Here is a 22,459-nt window from a genome sequence, read left to right on the forward strand (position 1 = left end):
GTCCCCCCCCCAAAAAAAATATTGCTATATAATTTATTTTTTATATGCTATATAAATAAAAATAACAATTTGCTCAACATTGCCCACAATATCTGGACTTGTCTTCATTTAAATCAATGCATAGATTTCTGTGTATATGATTGTCGTTATGGTTGTACTTTATTAATCCCTAATCTCTGCCATCACATATAATGAAACAAGAAACGATAAAGAAGTAAAAACAGAAATGTAATACAATACACTATTATACATTAGTGTAATAAATACATAAAAAATCTATCCCATGTGTTAGTGAATTTTTTTAAATATTTTAGGCATGAAATGAGTTTTTAAATTTAGATTTTTTTTCTGGGTTGGGACCCCCAGACCCCCTGGAAGATTTGGTCCCCCCCAATGTTGACTCCATGGCTACGGCCTTGATACAGGGTGGCCCTAAACTAAGAAGACGCACGCGGTTATTGCATTTATTTGAACAAATCACATAGGGTTGCTTCATTTATGTTAACAAATGTTATAAAACTGACTTCCATGAGCATCCGTGCTTGATGCATGAATTATCTTTTGAAATTAATTCAGGACTTGTTTTAAATGTGTACATAAATATAATAGCCGCCTTCTTTGGCATAAATTAAGCCACGATTTAAACACGCTAGTCGTTGCTCAATGTTCTTGGCAATTTTTTTCAAAATACCAACTGAAAAGGAAAAATAAAAATAAACGTCGATGTTAACAACGATAATAGCATTTTAATTTTCAATGTTACCTTCCAAACACAAATGAATGTCGGAACTCAGACTTCCTCTTAAGTGCCCGTGCAAGTTTCTCGCTCTGCTCTGCAGGCTCATGAGCGTGTGCTTTGGTACCAGTGTGTGTGCTTTGTCTGTGATGCGTTCGACCAGCCTTGCTGCTGTTGTTGTAGTATCCGCCGTGATGCTCGTAACCGCGACGTTGATGCACGACATTGCCATTCGGAACTTGAGCTTGCAGCACCTGTTTATGGATTGGTTCGTCCGTGGGGTTTTTCTTGGACGGGGGGAGGGGAGGGGGCAACCAAGCCCCCCCCCCCCCCCCCGCCCAAAAAAAAGATAATTAATTCCCAATAGATAATTGTTTTACCTGTTCCAAGACAAACTGAAACCTAAAAGTATGGCGAGCACACACGCGTGTCGTTTGCATGACATCGCGAGCAATAGAACTTCACGGTTCGAATCAGACTGGATGCCCGGGTTATCACTTTCATTAACTACCCAGCACTGTAGTAACATTGCCTGCTACTGTCCTGCACTGTAGTAACATTGCCTGCCACTGTCCTGCACTGTAGTAACATTGCCTGCTACTGTCCTACACTGTAGTAACATTGCCTGCTACTGTACTGCACTGTAGTAACATTGCCTGCTACTGTCCTGCACTGTAGTAACATTGCCTGCCACTGTCCTGCACTGTAGTAACATTGCCTGGTACTGTCCTGCACTGTAGTAACATTGCCTGCCACTGTCCTGCACTGCAGTAACATTGCCTGGTACTGCCCTGCACTGTAGTAACATTGCCCTGGTACTGCCCTACACTGTTAGTAACATTGCCTGCTACTGTCCTGCACTGTAGTAACATTGCCCTGGTACTGCCCTACACTGTTAGTAACATTGCCTGCTACTGTTCTGCACTGTAGTAACATTGCCCTGGTACTGCCCTACACTGTTAGTAACATTGCGTGCTACTGTCCTGCACTGCAGTGACATTGCCTGCTACTGTCCTGCACTGTAGTAACATTGCCTGCTATTGTCCTGCACTGCAGTGACATTGCCTGCTACTGTCCTGCACTGCAGTGACATTGCCTGCTATTGTCCTGCACTGTAGTAACATTGCCTGCTACTGTCCTGCACTGCAGTGACATTGCCCTGCTACTGCACTACACTGTTAGTAACATTGCCTGCTACTGTCCTGCACTGTAGTAACATTGCCCTGATACGGCCCTACACTGTTAGAAACATTGCCTGCTACTGTACTGCACTGTAGTAACATTGCCCTGGTACTGCCCTACACTGTTAGTAACATTGCCTGCTACTGTCCTGCACTGTAGTAACATTGCCCTGGTACTGCCCTACACTGTTAGTAACATTGCTTGCTACTGTCCTGCACTGTAGTAACATTGCCCTGGTACGGCACTACACTGTTAGTAACATTGCCTGCTACTGTCCTGCACTGCAGTGACATTGCCCTGCTACTGCCCTACACTGTTAGTAACATTGCCTGCTACTGTCCGGCACTGTAGTAACATTGCCCTGTTACTGCCTTACACTGTTAGTAACATTGCCTGCTACTGTCCTGCACTGTAGTAACATTGCCCTGGTACTGCCCTACACTATTAGTAACATTGCCTGCTACTGTCCTGCACTGTAGTAACATTGCCTGCCACTGTCCCGCACTACAGTGACATTGCCCTGCTACTGCCCTACACTGTTAGTGACATTGCCTGCTACTGTCCTGCACTGCAGTGACATTGCCCTGGTACTGCACTACATTGTTAGTGACATTGCCTGCTACTGTCCTGCACTGCAGTGACATTGCCCTGGTACGGCACTACACTGTTAGTAACATTGCCTGCTACTGTCCTGCACTGTAGTGACATTGCCCTGCTACTGCCCTACACTGTAGTAACATTGCCTGCTACTGTCCTGCACTTTAGTAACATTGCCCTGGTACTGCCCTACACTGTTAGTAACATTGCCTGCTACTGTCCTTCACTGTAGTAACATTGCCCTGGTACGGCACTACACTGTTAGTAACATTGCCTGCTACTGTCCTGCACTGTAGTGACATTGCCCTGCTACTGCCCTACACTGTAGTAACATTGCCTGCTACTGTCCTGCACTGTAGTAACATTGCCCTGGTACTGCCCTACACTGTTAGTAACATTGCCTGCTACTGCACTGCACTGTAGTAACATTGCCTGCTACTGTCCGGCACTGTAGTAACATTGCCCTGTTACTGCCTTACACTGTTAGTAACATTGCCTGCTACTGTCCTGCACTGTAGTAACATTGCCTGCCACTGTCCCGCACTACAGTGACATTGCCCTGCTACTGCCCTACACTGTTAGTGACATTGCCTGCTACTGTCCTGCACTGCAGTGACATTGCTCTGGTACTGCACTACATTGTAGTAACATTGCCTGCTACTGCCCTACACTGTAGTAACATTGCCCTGCTACTGCCCTACACTGTAGTAACATTGCCCTGCTACTGTCCTGCACTGTAGTAACATTGCCCTGCTACTGCCCTACACTGTAGTAACACTGCCCTGCTACTGCCCTACACTGTAGTAACATTGCCTGCTACTGTCCTACACTGTAGTGACATTGCCTGCTACTGTCCTACACTGTAGTGACATTGCCCTGCTACTGTCCTGCACTGTAGTGGCATTGCCCGCTACTGCCCTACACTGTTAGTAACATTGCCTGCTACTGTCCTGCACTGTAGTAACATTGCCTGCCACTGTCCTGCTCTACACTGTAGTGACATTGCCCTGCTACTGCCCTACACTGTAGTAACATTGCCTGCTACTGCCCTACACTGTTAGTGACATTGCCCTGCTACTGCCCTGCACTGTAGTAACATTGCCCTGGTACTGCCCTACACTGTTAGTGACATTGCCCTGGTACTGCCCTACACTGTAGTAACATTTCCTGCTACTGTCCTGCACTGTAGTGACATTGCCTGCTACTGTCCTGCACTGTAGTAACATTTCCTGCTACTGTCCTGCACTGTAGTGACATTGCCTGCTACTGTCCTGCACTGTAGTAACATTGCCCTGGTACTGCCCTGCACTGTTCGTGACATTGCCTGCTACTGTCCTGTACTGTAGTGACATTGCCCTGGTACTGCCCTACACTGTTAGTGGCATTGCCCTGCTACTGCCCTACACTGTTCGTGACATTGCCTGCTACTGTCCTGTACTGTAGTAACATTGCCTGCTACTGCCCTACACTGTTAGTGACATTGCCCTGCTACTGCCCTGCACTGTTAGTGGCATTGCCTGCCACTGTCCTGTACTGTAGTGACATTGCCCTGCTACTGCCCGACAGTGTTAGTGGCATTGCCCTGCTACTGCCCTACACTGTTAGTGGCATTGCCTGCCACTGTCCTGTACTGTAGTGACATTGCCTGCTACTGCCCTACACTGCTAGTGACATTGCCCTGCTACTGCCCTACACTGTTAGTGGCATTGCCTGCCACTGTCCTGTACTGTAGTGACATTGCCCTGCTACTGCCCTACACTGTTAGTGACATTGCCCTGCTACTGCCCTACACTGTTAGTGGCATTGCCTGCCACTGTCCTGTACTGTAGTGACATTGCCTGCTACTGTCCTGCACTGTAGTAACATTACCTGCTACTGTCCTGCACTGTAGTAACATTGCCTGCTACTGTCCTGCACTGTATTAACATTGCCTGCTACTGTCCTGCACTGCAGTGACATTGCCCTGCTACTGCCCTACACTGTTAGTAACATTGCCTGCTACTGTCCTGAACTGTAGTAACATTGCCCTGGTACTGCCCTACACTGTTAGTAACATTGCCTGCTACTGCCCTACACTGTAGTGACATTGCCTGCTACTGTCCTGCACTCTAGTGACATTGCCCTGCTACTGCCCTACACTGTAGTGACATTGCCTGCTACTGTCCTGAACTGTAGTAACATTGCCCTGCTACTGCCCTACACTGTAGTGACATTGCCTGCTACTGCCCTACACTGTAGTAACATTGCCTGCTACTGCCCTACACTGTTAGTGACATTGCCTGCTACTGTCCTGCACTGTAGTAACATTGCCTGCTACTGCCCTACACTGTAGTAACATTGCCCTGCTACTGCCCTACACTGTAGTGACATTGCCTGCTACTGCCCTACACTGTAGTAACATTGCCAGCTACTGCCCTACACTGTTAGTGACATTGCCCTGCTACTGCCCTGCACTGTAGTGACATTGCCCTGCTACTGCCCTACACTGTTAGTAACATTGCCCTGCTACTGTCCTACACTGTCAGTGACATTGCCCTGCTACTGCCCTACACTGTTAGTAACATTGCCTGCTACTGTCCTACACTGTCAGTGACATTGCCATACTACTGCCCTACACTGTTAGTGACATTGCCCTGCTACTGCCCTGCACTGTAGTGACATTGCCCTGCTACTGCCCTACACTGTTAGTAACATTGCCCTGCTACTGTCCTACACTGTCAGTGACATTGCCCTGCTACTGCCCTACACTGTTAGTAACATTGCCTGCTACTGTCCTACACTGTCAGTGACATTGCCATACTACTGCCCTACACTGTTAGTGACATTGCCCTGGTACTGCCCTACACTGTCAGTGACACTGCATCGTCATCGTCGTTTGTGTTCCCCAGCACTGGGTGGCATCGCGGGCCACTGGTCGCAGGCGGCGCAGGGCACTTCGTGCGCGTCGCGGCCGCGCAAGAAGCGCGTCCCCTACAGCAAGCAGCAGATCTCCGAGCTGGAGAGAGCCTTCGACGAGAACCGATTCCTCACCCCGGAGCTGCGCCTCAGCATCTCGCACCGGCTCAGCCTCACCGAGCGACAGGTGAGTGGGGCAACAGACGCAACACACACGCGTGCACGCACGCACCCGTCAATTTCTGTTGTTCGTGTGATTACAAAGTAATATATTTGTAAGCACGCTCAGTCCTCGCTTTACGCGCTGGTGTTCCCCCAACGCGTTTTCGCTGTAACCGCGGTCCTTACATCTGGGGACACTTTTCGCCCAACGTGGAACGCGCCCCCCGTTATAAGGCAGAACGCACACTGTTATAACGCAGAACGCACACCGTTATGGAAGGTAATCCTTCCATTATAACGTGGGCGGTCGATGACGAGCTACTTTCTAGCGCTGCGTGGCTGAGCGGTGCGATGACAGAGTAACACGGACTGATATTTTACCACGCGTGTGTGTAGTGGTACATCGTATCTCGGCAAACCTTATCGTTACTACATTATTCACGATGGGGAAATTGTTTTCGCTCAACGGGTTTTTCGCTGAATGCGGCACTTTTCAGGAAGGCGTCTGCAAGCGCGTTCAACGAGGACTGACTATATATATATATAACGTGTTGCACGCAGGGCCCAAGGTGCAGATAGAGTGGGTGAGAGGCGAGGATGATGTGGATGTGCAGGGTAAATGAGTAATGTACAGATGCGTGTGAGGAAGGTCCGGTTATGTTAAAAAGAAGATGAATGTGCAAGTGAAGTATTGATCAGGTACATGCACAGGTAGAAGTAAAGTGAAGGTACGCGTGCCGGTACGGTGCAGGTAAGGTGTAGGTACAGGTTAGGCTTAGATTTAGGTGGGTTGTATCCACAGGTGAGTTGCATGTAGATACCGGTAATGTTTAGGGAGCCGTAGGTGCAGGTAATAGTCGGATACGGTGGATATACGGGTAAGGTTTAGGCACAGGTACGGCTGAGACACTGGTAAGGTGAAGGTACAGGTGAGGTGTAGGTACAGGTGAGGTGTAGGTACAGGCAAGGCACGTGTTTACGAGCGAGGAAGGTGGGAAGGCGTGAAGCGCTGCGTTGTGGGAATGCGCATCCCTTAAGCGAGCGGAATGTTTCGTATTTACTGACAAAGGCAAGTGGGCGGGGGTAGTGGGGTGGGGGTGGCCGTGTAGTCGCTGAGTCTCTCTCTCTCTCCCTCTCAAGGGGGACCTCGGCTACAGACAAGAAATACACCACATGGTTAAAAACAAAAAAAAAGACCCGGCCGTGGTGGCCATCATAAACCGCGCCTGCAACAAAGCGCTCGCGTGTCAAAGGTCATTGGCGCCTCGTGTGGAGATTTTGTGAAACTCCCACAAACCCCAGCGCCCCTCGCCTCCCCCCAACAATGAGATGGCGGCACAGCACGCGGGTTCGTGAACCCATCTGTGCGGATCTTGAAGCGAGCCCTTGGTTCGTGTAAGGTTTTTACCAGGCAGGCTGGTTTCCTCACCGTACGTAAACACACACCAACCCCGACCGCAATTACTACTGCTACTACGAGTAAATACACGTTTAATTTTATTTTAACAGCCTAGGCCCACTGAGCTATGTATGTAGCTCTTTTTCATAAGCAACGTGGCCACAAATGATAGCTCAAGCAAGTGGCTTATCGTGTGGAAATTTATAGCAGTCAAATACTCGAAAACCGGACGACCCGGAGACAAGTCCACGCGACCACAGGGGGAAGAGAGAGAGAGAGACACGCAAACTACAAATATACAGCAGGAGTCAGGGTGGTAAATCGAACCCACGAACTCCTGCGTACCAGGCGAGGTAGTTAACATCTCCTCGCCACCGCAGAGCAATCGACCCAAGGCAGTTGCACCAGAGGCAGGTCTGACTGTGTACGCAAGCGTGGCAGTATCTGCGTGTTTGTTATTTTGTGTGTTGGGGAGTAGTAGGGTAGTCAGTAGCGCACTGCGCTACACGAGTTCGATTCCTGCTCAACAGCCAACGCCAGTGACGATTATCTGAACCGGTCCTGGGCCTCCCCTAGGTCGACTCAGTTACAAACGAGTACCTGGTGCGGTGCGTAAACATCGCCACTGGGGAGACAAAGGCGGTCGGGCGTGGTGCTGGTCACCCACCCCTCGTGTGCCACAGTGCCGGCCTTCATAGGTGTTCGCTAACAGCACTTGCCCCAACGAGTCTGCATCGGCTTTACGGACGGGGGTATTTGTCTCTGTATATGTCAAGGCCGCAGCCATGGAGTCAACATTGGGGGGGATCAAATCTTCCAGGGTGTCTAGGGGTCCCAACCCAGAAAAATAACTAAATTTGAAAATATAATTTCCTGCCTTAAATATAAAAACATTCACTAACACGGGATAGACTTTATCTTTTCTTTTTTACAATAATGTCTAATAGTGTATTTATTACATTGTTCTATTTTTACTTTTTACCATTTCTTGTTTCATTGTATGTAATGGCAGAAATTAGGAATTAATAAAGTACAACCATAACCACAATCATATAAACAGAAATCTATGCTTTGATTTATATGAAGACAAGTTCAGATATTGTGGCCAAGGTTTAGCAGATTGTTGTTTTTATTTGTATAGCATAGCAATTTTTATTATAGCAATATATTGGGGGGGACTATTTGAGCATATTTGAATATTTGGGGGGCATGTGTCCCCCCCCCAAAATATATTATAATTACGCCCTTGGTATATGTAGTATAACAATACTGCAGTTGCATTGCACGATAACATATGCCGTGTGTAATGTTTGTGTGTGTGTGTTCGCGCTGTGCACGTTATGTCCGACTGAGTATCACTTGCCGATAAAATGTGCGCATGAGTTAGGTGACTCGCGAATGGGTGTAATCAGTGTAGATACGGAAACGTTTAAAGGCGCTGTATATCGGGTGATTAAATTGTGGAGTTTGAGTTGCAGCACTATTAAATATTATTATTATTAACACTGCTATGATTCAATGCCTATATATATACTTATACGTTCATTATTTGGGTGATGGTGCAAAAGCACAAGTACAAAAGACTTAGCACGTTCGTCAATAACACTGTGACCTTAAATATGTATAAATAGGCGACGTTTCGGGGAATGACCCTTTACCATATCACTCACATTACGCAAAACGGTACTTACAAAATAACTTTATTTATTTTTATTTAGTTTTATTTACGCTCGTTTACATAGGTTGTGTACGTATCATGTACAATAGCCTCATGAACGTTATATTGCGTGTACACGATAAAGACTTACGTGGGCTATATATATATACAATAAATCAATACAACTGTTGATAGAAGCATCGCACAATTGCGAACAACTGAATCGCACAGAACGCTGAGGAGGCAGAATAATTATAACGATGTTTATAAATCATTTTGGCATATGTGTTGCTATGTTTGGTTCTTTATAGAAAAGTTAAGAAATAGAAAGAGTGTTTTCTATGTTTGTGGCGTGCGTGTTGTCTACATCACCGCATTGTGACGCAATGACACGTGATGCCGGTACAGTTGCCACGTGTTCACTCTGAGCGTGCGACGCTTTGACGACGATACAAATAATTTCGACCTTCGGCCACGCCACACGAGAGTTACCTTTCATGTTTATGAAAAGTACGTTCACTATACATTGAATATGCATAGATAAGAATGGTATGTACTTTAAATTGTCGTTCGCATGTACATATGTGAATGTTCGGCTGCAGTAGGCCTACAGTGTTGTGTTCGCGTGAGTGATTTTATGTGCGTGTGAATGTGTGTTGTAGTGACGATTATCTGAACTGGTTCTGGGCCTCCCCTAGGTCGATTCAGCCTCAAATGAGTACGTGGTACGGTCAGTGCCGGATTCAGCTAGTGCGGGGCCTGTAGCATATGTTATGAAGGGGCCCTAAATAAAAAAACACACGTAAATAATAAAACACACGTTTTTTTAATCCATAACAGGTTTTTTTGGGGTTAGATCGCGTAAATATATAAATGCGTCCTTAAAACCTGCCACCACCCAAACTGTTTTACTTGCACAGTAAAGTAATTGTATTTTTTCATTTGCTATACAGCCAGATAATACGACACATCGCTAACCTTAAACACCCAGTCGTTCATACAAGTTGAAGGCAGTATAGTACAATAGTAATAGAGCAAGTGCAGAATCGCTGAACCAGAATTGATAGCTTGAAATCATTTAGCGCGAGGCCCTTGAAAGTGCGGGGCCCGTAACATGTGTAGCTACTTGTGCTACGAGGATAATCCGGCACTGGGTACGGTGTGGAGACATCGCGACTCGGCCGACAAAGGCGGTCGGGCGTGGTGTTGCCCCCCCCCTCCCCCGTGTGCCGTGCCGGCCTTCATAGGTGCTACTCGCTAACAGCACTCGCCCCAACAGGCTGTTACGGCTATACGGGGGACCTTTGTATTTGTCTTTTAAATGTGTGTCGAGGGGAACGGTGGTGTATCGGTTAGCGCGCTGCGCTACGAACCCGGCGACCCGAGTTCGGTTCCCGCTCACGGCCAACATCCAGTGACGATTATCTGATCCGGTCCTGGGCCTCCCCTAAGTCGACTCAGCCTCAAATGAGTACCTATTGCGGTGTGAAAACAATGCCACTAGGGAGACAAAGGCGGTCGGGCGTGGCCAACTCGTGCGCCGTGCCGGCCGTCACAGGTGCTCGTTCACAGCACTTGCCCCAATAGTCTGTTGAAGACTATACGGGGGTTCTTTGTCTTTGTTGAACATGTGCAATAATACATACTGAACATATGTGGCTTCACGGGAAGGGTTCTGTCATTGTCAATATATAATTGCTGTACATTGAAATTAGGCGTAATATATATGTACCCTAAACTCAACGTACTTACCTGCAACAAAATACAAAGATCCCCCGTATAGCCCTAACAGACTATTGGGGTAAGTGCTGTTAGCGAACCCCTATGAAGGCCGCCACGGCACACGAGGTTGTGGGTGGCCAGCACCACACCCGCTCCCCTACGTCTCCCCAGTGGCGATGTTTACACACCGCAACAGGCACTCATTTGAGGCTCAGTTGACCTAGCGGAGTCCCAGGACCGGTTCAGAAAATCGTCACCGGTGTTGGCCGTGAGCGGGAATCAAACTCGGGTCGCCGGGTTCGTAGCGCGGCGCGCTCACCGCTTCACTAACCCCAATGAACACTTACACACTCACGATAGGCCTACACGCACAGACATACACATACGTGCCCGCTATGACATACCGGGGCACAGGGTCGTAATGCACTGTGGTAGCCTACGAGAGCTGTGTGTACTCAGCAGCCCACTATTCACCACATTTAAAATGTTACCATGGCAATTCCTTTCAAGTGCTGTTACTTATTGATGTTACACCCACGTCGCACACACGCATATATACGCACACGCGAAACGCACAAGTCACGCACGTGTATTGCATTGCAAACGCGCACTCGTTTACTGAATCTCTCGGTGAGTTTTGACTCACGACAACCCCCCCCCCCCCCAGCCGGCAAACGCCACGCGACTCACTCCACCCGTGAATCCTTTAAAATTGACAACTGAGCGACTCTGAAAGATCACACTCCGGGCTATACTCTTTGGTTCTTTCGGTTAAGTCACGTAGGTATAAAATAAGATAAATCACGACGTTTCGGGCGCAACACCAGCGTCCGTCATCATTCCCCACCTAATGACGGGCGCTTGTGTTGCGCCCGAAACGTCGTGATTTGTTTTATTCTATACCCACGTGACTTTACCGAAAGAACCAAAGAGTATGGATCCCTGCAGTCACGAAAGCTTCAAATCTAGATGAAAACCTCTCTCGAGCTTCTAACACGACGTGTGCCCTCGGGACGCGTTGCCATGCCTTGCCCGTGCCCCGCTGGCCCCTCCCTTCCCTCCCTTGCCGCGCAGGTCAAGATTTGGTTCCAGAATCAGCGGCAGAAGGAGAAGAAGCTGATGCGAAGGCAGCAGAGTGGAGCCGCGGCCAACGCCTCCAACATCAACAACGGGAGCGGTGGCACGACCGGCTCGGCCACTCTGCCGTGAGACTCTCGCCTCGGCCTCTCCTCGCCCGGCTCCCCACGTCTCCCCCCCCCCCACCCACAACTCTCTCTGTCTCAGTTATCTTTATAAATACACCGCCCCCAACGCCTCTACTCCACACCGATCCCGCAACTGTGGCGAAATGCGCTTACACTGTAGCGCCCAATGAATGGCATCGTCACCACCACCACCACTACGACCATCATCGTCATCGTCGTCGTCCTCGTTGTGATTGATCATCGCCGTGGAACCGACCTCGGGACCGTCCCGAGGGCCAGCCGGTCGCTACGACGCATCTGTGGGCCCGCGACAGCCGGGACGCTGCTTGTGCGAGACGCACGGAGGAGGAGGAGACGCGGTTGTGTGTGTGTGTGGTACGTGTGTTACTTGACTGTGCCCCAAGCTGCAGATGTGCCTGTGTGTGCGTCTAATATATGAGGTTGACTCAGCCTCAAATGATGACCTGGTGCGGTGTGTAAAATTAAAAAAAAACATCGCCACTGGGGAGACAAAGGCGACCGGGCGTGGTATCTGGCAACTCACTGACACCCCTCCCCCTTCTCCCCACTCGTGTGCCGTGCCGGCCTTCAAAGGTGCTTCTTAACAGCAATTGCCCCTAACAGTATGTTAAGGCTATACGGGGGATCTTTGTCTTCGTGTGTCTATGCAATGCGAGAAATATTCACTGAAGGCAAAACGAAACTTTAACTCGGGGTCGTTCTGACTTCAAGATGCTGAAGATGTTGCAAATTCCGCGGAAGAACTTTACACTATTATAAGGACACTTTTATATACAGTATATATATATGTGTGTGTGTACTCTGCATTGCTCTGCTCTGAAATTACAGTTGATACCGGATTGTGTGTAGTGAGTAACTGCGTATTGTTAGTGAGTACTCGCTGTGGTAGCGAATATACTGACAGTGTGCCGTAATTTTAAATTTTTGTTTTCAAAGAATCAAAACGCACTAATTTAATGATGGTAAATACTATATATTGTCTCGCCTGCCCGTCCGAATGTTAAGGGACAGCGTGTGACACTCAGAGCAGAATTAATTGGCAATGCAAACAAGCCTTCCTGCAACAACAACAACAACAACAAACCATGCGTGATGTTCAATTGTCATTGGGATAAATTATCCACGATCATTCGTGAGTCTATTGTTATTTAAAGTTGATTTATTTTTTTGCTATCGTTATTAATATTTTATCCGTGTTCCACTTGCCACGTGGAGGCGAGCGTCTGTCTGTGTGACGTGTAAATACACTCCAAATTAGGACCGCATATATTAACAATCTATACCGACGTGTCCTGCCGTAGTAACTCTCTGATCTTGTAAAACCTGTCATGTGCAGCGTATTAATTAGGGTGTCACTCATTAACATGCAAATGGCGGGAAACAGAGTTAAGTTAAAACAAATACAATTACACTCTCTGAATGTGATACTTTGATGTAGAAGTCGACAGCTGAGGGTGTTATTCAAATATGTTCATATTTACGGGTTACTCGTGATGACTTGACACGACTTCTCTGCGTCTATGCCTCTACTATACCTCGACGTGTATCCATCTCATTACTTCTATTAAGTCGTTAAGCCAGCTGGCCAGCATTTGTGCAAAAAACCGAGCCCACTTTTCACCCAGGCAACTGGACAGCACGGGCTAATAATAGTTACTAACCGAACAAGAACACTCACTGCAATGCCATCTCGATTCCCGTTGAGTGACCAGTACATATTGAGGGGTGGTCTTCGAGTTCCCAGTGGCCTCAGTGTAACGGGTAAAATCAGTGAAGTCAGGAGGATGTCACCCTGACAATACCAAACTTGAATTCTGAGTGACACCCTGTCGTGTATAAATATTAAAGACTGCGCTATCCACAAGCATGTATACCATAGCTAATGTTAGGCGAGTGTTTGGGGCGGTTTGTGGGAGGGGTATTTTTTATAAATAAATTGCGTGACATTTGAAAGTGACGTGTGTGTGGACTGTCCAACTTTGCGTTCATCCGAAGAGTTCATACGAAGCTGAACTCGACAACGATCATCGCTCGGGGGGGGGGGGGGGGGGGGCTGCTGTGATCACGTGACCCCCACCTCGACGAGTCGACGAACGACCACGTGAACCGGACCGGCACCGCGAGCGCCGTTGGAACCATCAAAGTAAAACTACGAATTCGAGATTTGTAAATCGTCTGCTGTCGCGAAGGTCTTCCCTCTCACACGGGGTTGTTTGACCATACTTCACCAAGCGGGTAAGTGCACGTTGGCTGAGGCTGAGATTCGAACTCACGGGACAGGAATTCGAAAAAACATCGATCGCTCGGTGCGTTAACCGCATCGCCGCACAAAGAGTGAAAGTAGCTTCCGTTAACTGTTGCCACGAACAACAGACGTGTCTGTGAGTAGTTGTGTGTGTGGGGTGGCGGGTGATTGCGTGTTATCTCTCCGCATGTGTGGGTTTTGAACTAATCAAATTTCACCAGGTAAGGTCCACTGAGCTATGTGGCTCTATTTGAGAAGCGAAATGGCAACAAATGATAACTCAACGAAGTGGCTCATCATCGTGTGGAAATAAATTGATAGCAGCCAAATGCTCTAAACGCGTGAATATTGATTCTAAATGTGGAGGGAAAAACCGGAGAACCCGGAGTAAAATCCACGCGACCACGGGGGGAGAGAGAGAGACACGCACACTCCAAATATACAGCAGCAGACGTCAGGGGTCGGGGTCGAACCCACGACCTCCTGTATACCAGGCGAGGTAGTGAACATCTCGCCACCGTTTTCGTCCACACGCGACAACACTCGCCAAATGGCAATAGGCAAAACCACACACCAGAGGCGACATTCTCGTGAGAACGAGACGCAGTTGTGACACACAGGACGCCTTAGGCCTGCAGCTGAGTGGGTCACGCTTTCATTCCTCGTGGAGATATCTGCTCGCGTGTCCGCACAGCGGTTGAAGCGATGGGGAAGTGTACTACTACGTGTCAATGTGATTTGTCAATCATCCCCGCATTTGTATAAATTGTGCGCACCACATTCAGTCAGTCGCTGTGCCGGCCACCCATTCCCTCGGGTAACCGTCCGGCCTGCACTTGCCTCAGAATTATGTTGAAGGCTACACGGGGGATCTTTGTGTATGCATGTATGTTGAACTTCTTTCGCACAACCATACGTGGCCAACCGTGCGAATCGGAGGTGCCGGGGGAAGGGCAACCGACTGAACACACAACACGCAGTTCTACAGAAACTAGATGACGTATGACTAAATGTACAATACGCAGATATAATATCGACAAAACGACCTTCATAACCAAGTAATCGAATACATTTCTATCGAATTGAAGGGAGGTTGCATATCGTAAATGCATTGATTGCCGTGCAGACATTCAGGAGATGCGGCTTGCACTCGATGTAGGTCAACAGATAACATTCAAATTGATTTGTAGAGCTAAAGGTTACACGCCGTAAGGGGTCGAAAATATTTTAAGTTGCCGTGATTATTGGAACTATTGTGTCTACGTACAGTACGTACTGTGCTCGCAATCGAAGATTACCCTACTTTCTATACGTTCAGTACATGTGCATGTGTATGCTGCTCTTTGTAGTAGTATGTAAGCAAATAATATGGTGAGTGTTGTGTGTGTTTTGCATGTATAAATAATATATGTATTGGGTTTGTGTGTCTTTATATTGTCATATAGTTGAGCTAGAAAAACATCGCATTGACTCCTATTCCAGAATGTCCCTTGCCTGGTTCTATAGAGCGATTGGCCAAAGCCAATATTGTCTGGTTTTGTCTGGGATAAAACCGGACTCTCACCCCCTTCTACGGAACATTGTAAACGACACGACCACGGCCAAACAACGCCAACAGTGTACGCACGCGAGCTCCCGGGTGCGCTTCCCGGCGTTGTTACCGCGTGCTGCTCGGCGCGATGTCCGACGTTCCGTTCCACTTGCTGGAGGAGCTTCGTCAGGAACTGGGACTGAATATGCTAGCAGCAGGCATGCCATGGTGCCGAAGAACACGCCGGAAAACCCGAGATCACAACCCGAGATATCACAACCCGACATCACAACCCGACACAGCACCACCGCGGTATCGAACGCAGCATGGCAATACAGTACCCACAATGCCACCACTACTCCCGCTCCTCCTCGGCGTGGTGGCCTTCCCCCAGCACCGCCGATGAGCACGGTTGGCCACGTACGGTACGAAAGAGGTTCAACAAACACACACACGCGCGCACACAAACACATACACACACACAAACGCACACACGCACACACACACAAACACATACACACACACGCACACACACGCACACACACACACACAAAAGCACACACGCACACACACACGCACACACACACACGCACACACACACACACACACGCGCACACACACACACAAAGCACACACGCACACACACACGCACACACACACACGCACACACACACACACACACGCGCACACACACACACGCACACACACACGCACACACACACACACACGCGCACACACACACACGCGCACACACACACACGCGCACACACACACGCACACACACACGAACACACACAAACGCGCACGCGCGCACACAAACACATACACACACACGCGCGCACACAAACACACATCTTAGCCAAGACAGTGACGAGCAACAGACGGGATGGAACCGAGCGAGGGCGAGTCACGCTCCGGCCTCTCGTCACCCCCCCACTCCCCCCCACTCCCCCCCACTCCCTGACGCAGCGAGCCCGGGCGTGCGATGTGGCCTTGGTGTTGGCAGGGGGCGGCGAGGAGGGGGGCGGGTGAGTAGTCAGGAGGGGGGCGGGTGAGTAGTCAGGAGGGGGGCGGGTGAGTAGTTGGGGGGGGGTGGTTGAGGGTGGTGGTTGGTGGTTGATGACGCGTCCTCGGCGGTTGGTGGTTGCCCCCCCCCCCCCCCAGGCGAGGATGGGAAGTCCCCCGGGCAGCTGGAGGCGTCTCCCCCCCCCCTCTCTCTCCCGCGTCGGGGTCGCCGTCTCGCCCACAGCCCGATCTTCCTGTCGCACACAAAGCGGGCAATGATTGGGGGGGGGGGGGGGAGGAGAAAAAAAGCCCACGGGCCAGACTGCCTTGTCAGCCCCCCCCCCTCGCCGTGGCCCCCCAACCCCTCACCACCACCTCGCGCCCCCCGCGTGTGTATAAAGCACAGGTGCTCCTAGGGGGGGTCCTGTACATACCCCCCACCCCACCCCACTTATCCCCCTCATCCCCTCACCCCCCCCTAGCCCAGGGGCCATCTTCTCGCCACCGCCGTCGAGTGCGCCGCGACTCAAATGGGGTCAGGGTCGCGTCCGCGCCCCACGTCTCCGACACCGCGATGCGAGGGCGATCTCCTCGCCCTCTCCTCTCTCTCTCCTCGCTCTCTCCTCGCTTTCTCCTCTTTCTCCTCTCTCCTCGCACTCTCCTCTCTCCTCGCACTCTCCTCTCTCTCCTCGCTCTCCTCGCTCTCTCCTCTTTCTCCTCTCTCCTCGCACTCTCCTCTCTCCTCGCTCTCCTCGCTCTCTCCTCTCGCTCGCGCGCCAAGATCGAATCAAACCAATCGAGCTGTTTTCTTGACATGTGAATGTACATTGACAAAAGAAAATGTACACTCGACATATTCCGTGGCAATAGCACCTTCATTGCGGGTTCATATAGAAGCGGGCAGGCGACGTTTCGAGTAAGCGACACTTACTCGCGGCAGAGGGATTTCGCGTCGCCTCCTTGACAGAAGATTCACATCACAGCGCTTCGCACGTCAATGATTAAAAAACAAACGTACATCGAATGAATTGTCATTTGCGACGAGTGCGTGCGACTGTTATCGCTTGTGTGTGAGGATCTTCAATTTGTCGTTTAATGTGGCTTGCACGTCACAGTCAATTAACAAATTAAGCCCGTACCATCGCACGATCATAATCTGCATTTCGTATGGCGTGTGAACGGCAATCGTGAACAGCTTGCGTGTTGAGCGTGCCTTGCTAACAAGATTAAACCGCACACAACGTGATTGTCGTAGTTATTATCATCATCATCCATTCTCTATCCACTGCTAAGCTGCGCCTGGCTCCCGGCGAAAACCCCTCGACTCGCCTCGCACGGCACGCACGCATCGCACGGCAGCAGAAGGCCGTAACGCGCACGAGCGGCGAGATTTGTTGCATCACGGACACAAAACATAAATAGACACATTGCAAAACAAAAACAACTCACCCGTTACTTAACATGAGACAAAGACAAAGATTCCCACGAATAGCTTTCACAGACAGTTGGGGCAAGTGCTGTTAGCGAGCACCTATGAAGACCCGAACGGCACACGAGGTGGTGGGTGGCCAGCACCACGCCCGGCCGCCTTTGTCTCCCCAGTGGCGATGTTTTTACGCACATCACACCACGTATTATTCATTGTAGGCTGAGTCGACCCAGGGCCGGTTCAGATAATTATCGTCACTACTGGGTGCTGGCCCTCAGCGGGTCGCCAGGTTCGTAGTGCAGCGCGCTTTCCTCTACACCACCGCGAACATTCGAGAAACGCAGACAGAACGGAAGACAAAGACGGCCGGGGGCCGCGCCTGGTGCGGTGAGCAGCTGCGACAGGCCGTGGTGCGGACGGAGGGCCCTCACCTCGCGATGCGAGTGATGAGCAGAGAGAGAGTCGCAGGCGCTCACAGCTGCACGTGCACGCACACCAACATTACAGCCGTGCGTTGCGCGCATGTCTGCGTTATTGTGGACTTCTTTCATACTGCACGTAGCCTAGCGTGTTCATCGGAGGTGTGTTGTTGTGCCCTGCGGTGTGGTGAGTGAGTTGGTGAGTGAGTGTGTTGTTGTGACCTGCGGTGTGGTGAGTGAGTTGGTGAGTGAGTGTGTTGTTGTGACCTGCAGTGTGGTGAGTGAGTGGGTGAGTGAGTGTGTTGTTGTGACCTGCGGTGTGGTGAGTGAGTTGGTGAGTGAGTGTGTTGTTGTGACCTGCAGTGTGGTGAGTGAGTGGGTGAGTGAGTGTGTTGTTGTGACCTGCGGTGTGGTTAGTGAGTTGGTGAGCGAGTGTGTTGTTGTGATCTGCAGTGTGGTGAGTGAGTTGGTGAGTGAGTGTGTTATTGTGACCTGCGGTGTGGTGAGTGAGTTGGTGAGTGAGTGTGTTGTTGTGACCTGCGGTGTGGTGAGTGAGTTGGTGAGTGAGTGTGTTGTTGTGACCTGCGGTGTGGTGAGTGAGTTGGTGAGTGAGTGTGTTGTTGTGACCTGCAGTGTGGTGAGTGAGTTGGTGAGTGAGTGTGTTGTTGCGACCTGCAGTGTGGTGAGTGAGTTGGTGAGTGAGTGTGTTGTTGTGACCTGCAGTGTGGTGAGTGAATTGGTGAGCGAGTGTGTTGTTGTGATCTGCAGTGTGGTGAGTGAGTGGGTGAGTGAGTGTGTTGTTGTGACCTGTGGTGTGGTGAGTGAGTTGGTGAGTGAGTGTGTTGTTGTGCCCTGCAGTGTGGTGAGTGAGTTGGTGAGCGAGTGTGTTGTTGTGATCTGCAGTGTGGTGAGTGAGTTGGTGAGCGAGTGTGTTGTTGTGATCTGCAGTGTGGTGAGTGAGTTGGTGAGCGAGTGTGTTGTTGTGATCTGCAGTGTGGTGAGTGAGTGGGTGAGTGAGTGTGTTGTTGTGACCTGTGGTGTGGTGAGTGAGTTGGTGAGTGAGTGTGTTGTTGTGCCCTGCGGTGTGGTGAGTGAGTTGGTGAGTGAGTGTGTTGTTGTGACCTGCAGTGTGGTGAGTGAGTTGGTGAGTGAGTGTGTTGTTGTGCCCTGCGGTGTGGTGAGTGAGTGGGTGAGTGAGTGTGTTGTTGTGATCTGCAGTGTGGTGAGTGAGTTGGTGAGCGAGTGTGTTGTTGTGACCTGCAGTGTGGTGAGTGAGTTGGTGAGCGAGTGTGTTGTTGTGACCTGCAGTGTGGTGAGTGAGTGGGTGAGCGAGTGTGTTGTTGTGACCTGCAGTGTGGTGAGTGAGTGGGTGAGCGAGTGTGTTGTTGTGACCTGCAGTGTGGTGAGTGAGTTGGTGAGTGAGTGTATTGTTGTGACCTGCAGTGTGGTGAGTGAGTGGGTGAGCGAGTGTGTTGTTGTGACCTGCAGTGTGGTGAGTGAGTTGGTGAGTGAGTGTGTTGTTGTGACCTGCAGTGTGGTGAGTGAGTGGGTGAGCGAGTGTGTTGTTGTGACCTGCAGTGTGGTGAGTGAGTTGGTGAGCGAGTGTGTTGTTGTGACCTGCAGTGTGGTGAGTGAGTTGGTGAGTGAGTGTATTGTCGTGACCTGCAGTGTGGTGAGTGAGTTGGTGAGCGAGTGTGTTGTTGTGCCCTGCAGTGTGGTGAGTGAGTTGGTGAGTGAATGTGTTGTTGTGACCTGCAGTGTGGTGAGTGAGTTGATGAGCGAGTGTATTGTTGTGACCTGCAGTGTGGTGAGTGAGTTGGTGAGTGAGTGTGTTGTTGTGACCTGCAGTGTGGTGAGTGAGTTGGTGAGCGAGTGTGTTGTTGTGCCCTGCAGTGTGGTGAGTGAGTTGGTGAGTGAGTGTGTTGTTGTGACCTGCAGTGTGGTGAGTGAGTTGGTGAGCGAGTGTGTTGTTGTGCCCTGCGGTGTGGTGAGTTTGGTGAGTGAGTGTGTTGTTGTGACCTGCAGTGTGGTGAGTGAGTTGGTGAGTGAGTGTGTTGTTGTGCCCTGCGGTGTGGTGAGTGAGTTGGTGAGCGAGTGTATTGTTGTGACCTGCAGTGTGGTGAGTGAGTTGGTGAGCGAGTGTGTTGTTGTGACCTGCAGTGTGGTGAGTGAGTTAGTGAGTGAGTGTGTTGTTGCGACCTGCGGTGTGGTGAGTGAGTTGGTGAGCGAGTGTGTTGTTGTGACCTGCAGTGTGGTGAGTGAGTTGGTGAGCGAGTGTGTTGTTGTGACCTGCAGTGTGGTGAGTGAGTTGGTGAGCGAGTGTGTTGTTGTGCCCTGCGGTGTGGTGAGTGAGTTGGTGAGCGAGTGTGTTGTTGTGACCTGCGGTGTGGTGAGTGAGTTGGTGAGTGAGTGTGTTGTTGTGACCTGCAGTGTGGTGAGTGAGTGGGTGAGCGAGTGTGTTGTTGTGACCTGCAGTGTGGTGAGTGAGTTGGTGAGCGAGTGTGTTGTTGTGACCTGCAGTGTGGTGAGTGAGTTAGTGAGTGAGTGTGTTGTTGCGACCTGCGGTGTGGTGAGTGAGTTGGTGAGCGAGTGTGTTGTTGCGACCTGCGGTGTGGTGAGTGAGTTGGTGAGCGAGTGTATTGTTGCGACCTGCAGTGTGGTGAGTGAGTTGGTGAGCGAGTGTGTTGTTGTGACCTGCAGTGTGGTGAGTGAGTGGGTGAGCGAGTGTGTTGTTGTGTCCTGCTGTGTGGTGAGTGAGTTGGTGAGCGAGTGTGTTGTTGTGACCTGCGGTGTGGTGAGTGAGTTGGTGAGTGAGTGTGTTGTTGTGACCTGCAGTGTGGTGAGTGAGTGGGTGAGCGAGTGTGTTGTTGTGACCTGCAGAGTGGTGAGTGAGTGGGTGAGCGAGTGTGTTGTTGTGCCCTGCGGTGTGGTGAGTGAGTTGGTGAGCGAGTGTATTGTTGTGACCTGCGGTGTGGTGAGTGAGTTGGTGAGTGAGTGTGTTGTTGTGACCTGCAGTGTGGTGAGTGAGTTGGTGAGCGAGTGTGTTGTTGTGCCCTGCGGTGTGGTGAGTGAGTTGGTGAGTGAGTGTGTTGTTGTGACCTGCAGTGTGGTGAGTGAGTGGGTGAGCGAGTGTGTTGTTGTGACCTGCAGTGTGGTGAGTGAGTGGGTGAGCGAGTGTGTTGTTGTGACCTGCAGTGTGGTGAGTGAGTTGGTGAGTGAGTGTATTGTTGTGACCTGCAGTGTGATGAGTGAGTTGGTGAGCGAGTGTGTTGTTGTGACCTGCGGTGTGGTGAGTGAGTTGGTGAGTGAGTGTGTTGTTGCGACCTGCAGTGTGGTGAGTGAGTTGGTGAGTGAGTGTGTTGTTGCGACCTGCAGTGTGGTGAGTGAGTTGGTGAGCGAGTGTGTTGTTGTGATCTGCAGTGTGGTGAGTGAGTTGGTGAGTGAGTGTGTTGTTGCGACCTGCAGTGTGGTGAGTGAGTGGGTGAGTGAGTGTGTTGTTGTGACCTGCAGTGTGGTGAGTGAGTTGGTGAGTGAGTGTGTTGTTGTCACCTGCAGTGTGGTGAGTGAGTGGGTGAGTGAGTGTGTTGTTGTGCCCTGCAGTGTGGTGAGTGAGTGGGTGAGTGAGTGTGTTGTTGTGACCTGCGGTGTGGTGAGTGAGTGGGTGAGCGAGTGTATTGTTGTGACCTGCAGTGTGGTGAGTGAGTTGGTGAGTGAGTGTGTTGTTGTGACCTGCAGTGTGGTGAGTGAGTGGGTGAGTGAGTGTGTTGTTGTGACCTGCAGTGTGGTGAGTGAGTTGGTTAGTGAGTGTGTTGTTGTGACCTGCAGTGTGGTGAGTGAGTGGGTGAGTGAGTGTGTTGTTGTGACCTGTGGTGTGGTGAGTGAGTGGGTGAGCGAGTGTGTTGTTGTGAACTGTGGTGTGGTGAGTGAGTTGGTGAGTGAGTGTATTGTTGTGACCTGCAGTGTGGTGAGTGAGTGGGTGAGCGAGTGTGTTGTTGTGACCTGCAGTGTGGTGAGTGAGTGGGTGAGTGAGTGTGTTGTTGTGACCTGCAGTGTGGTGAGTGAGTGGGTGAGTGAGTGTGTTGTTGTGACCTGCAGTGTGGTGAGTGAGTTGGTTGAGCGAGTGTGTTGTTGTGACCTGCAGTGTGGTGAGTGAGTGGGTGAGTGAGTGTGTTGTTGTGACCTGCAGTGTGGTGAGTGAGTGGGTGAGTGAGTGTGTTGTTGTGACCTGCAGTGTGGTGAGTGAGTTGGTGAGTG

The 22,459-nt window shown here is 50.3% G+C and overlaps 1 protein-coding gene across 1 annotated transcript in view; it reads left to right on the plus strand.

Annotated features, from left to right (window-relative positions):
* Positions 1-13,474, plus strand: part of LOC133345340 (homeobox protein Hox-B9-like) — a 55,601-nt gene extending 42,127 nt beyond the window's left edge. The window contains exons 2-3 of the mRNA XM_061556019.1: positions 5,404-5,597; positions 11,425-13,474. Of these exons, the coding sequence (XP_061412003.1) occupies positions 5,404-5,597; positions 11,425-11,559 (329 nt within the window). The 3' untranslated portion in view covers positions 11,560-13,474. The remainder of the gene's footprint in view (positions 1-5,403; positions 5,598-11,424) is intronic.
* The last annotated feature ends 8,985 nt before the right edge of the window (positions 13,475-22,459 follow it).

The sequence above is a fragment of the Lethenteron reissneri genome, chromosome 21, assembly GCF_015708825.2.
Source record: "Lethenteron reissneri isolate LAM-NWPU_2019-01 chromosome 21, ASM1570882v1, whole genome shotgun sequence".
Classification (NCBI taxonomy): Eukaryota; Metazoa; Chordata; class Hyperoartia; order Petromyzontiformes; family Petromyzontidae; genus Lethenteron; species Lethenteron reissneri.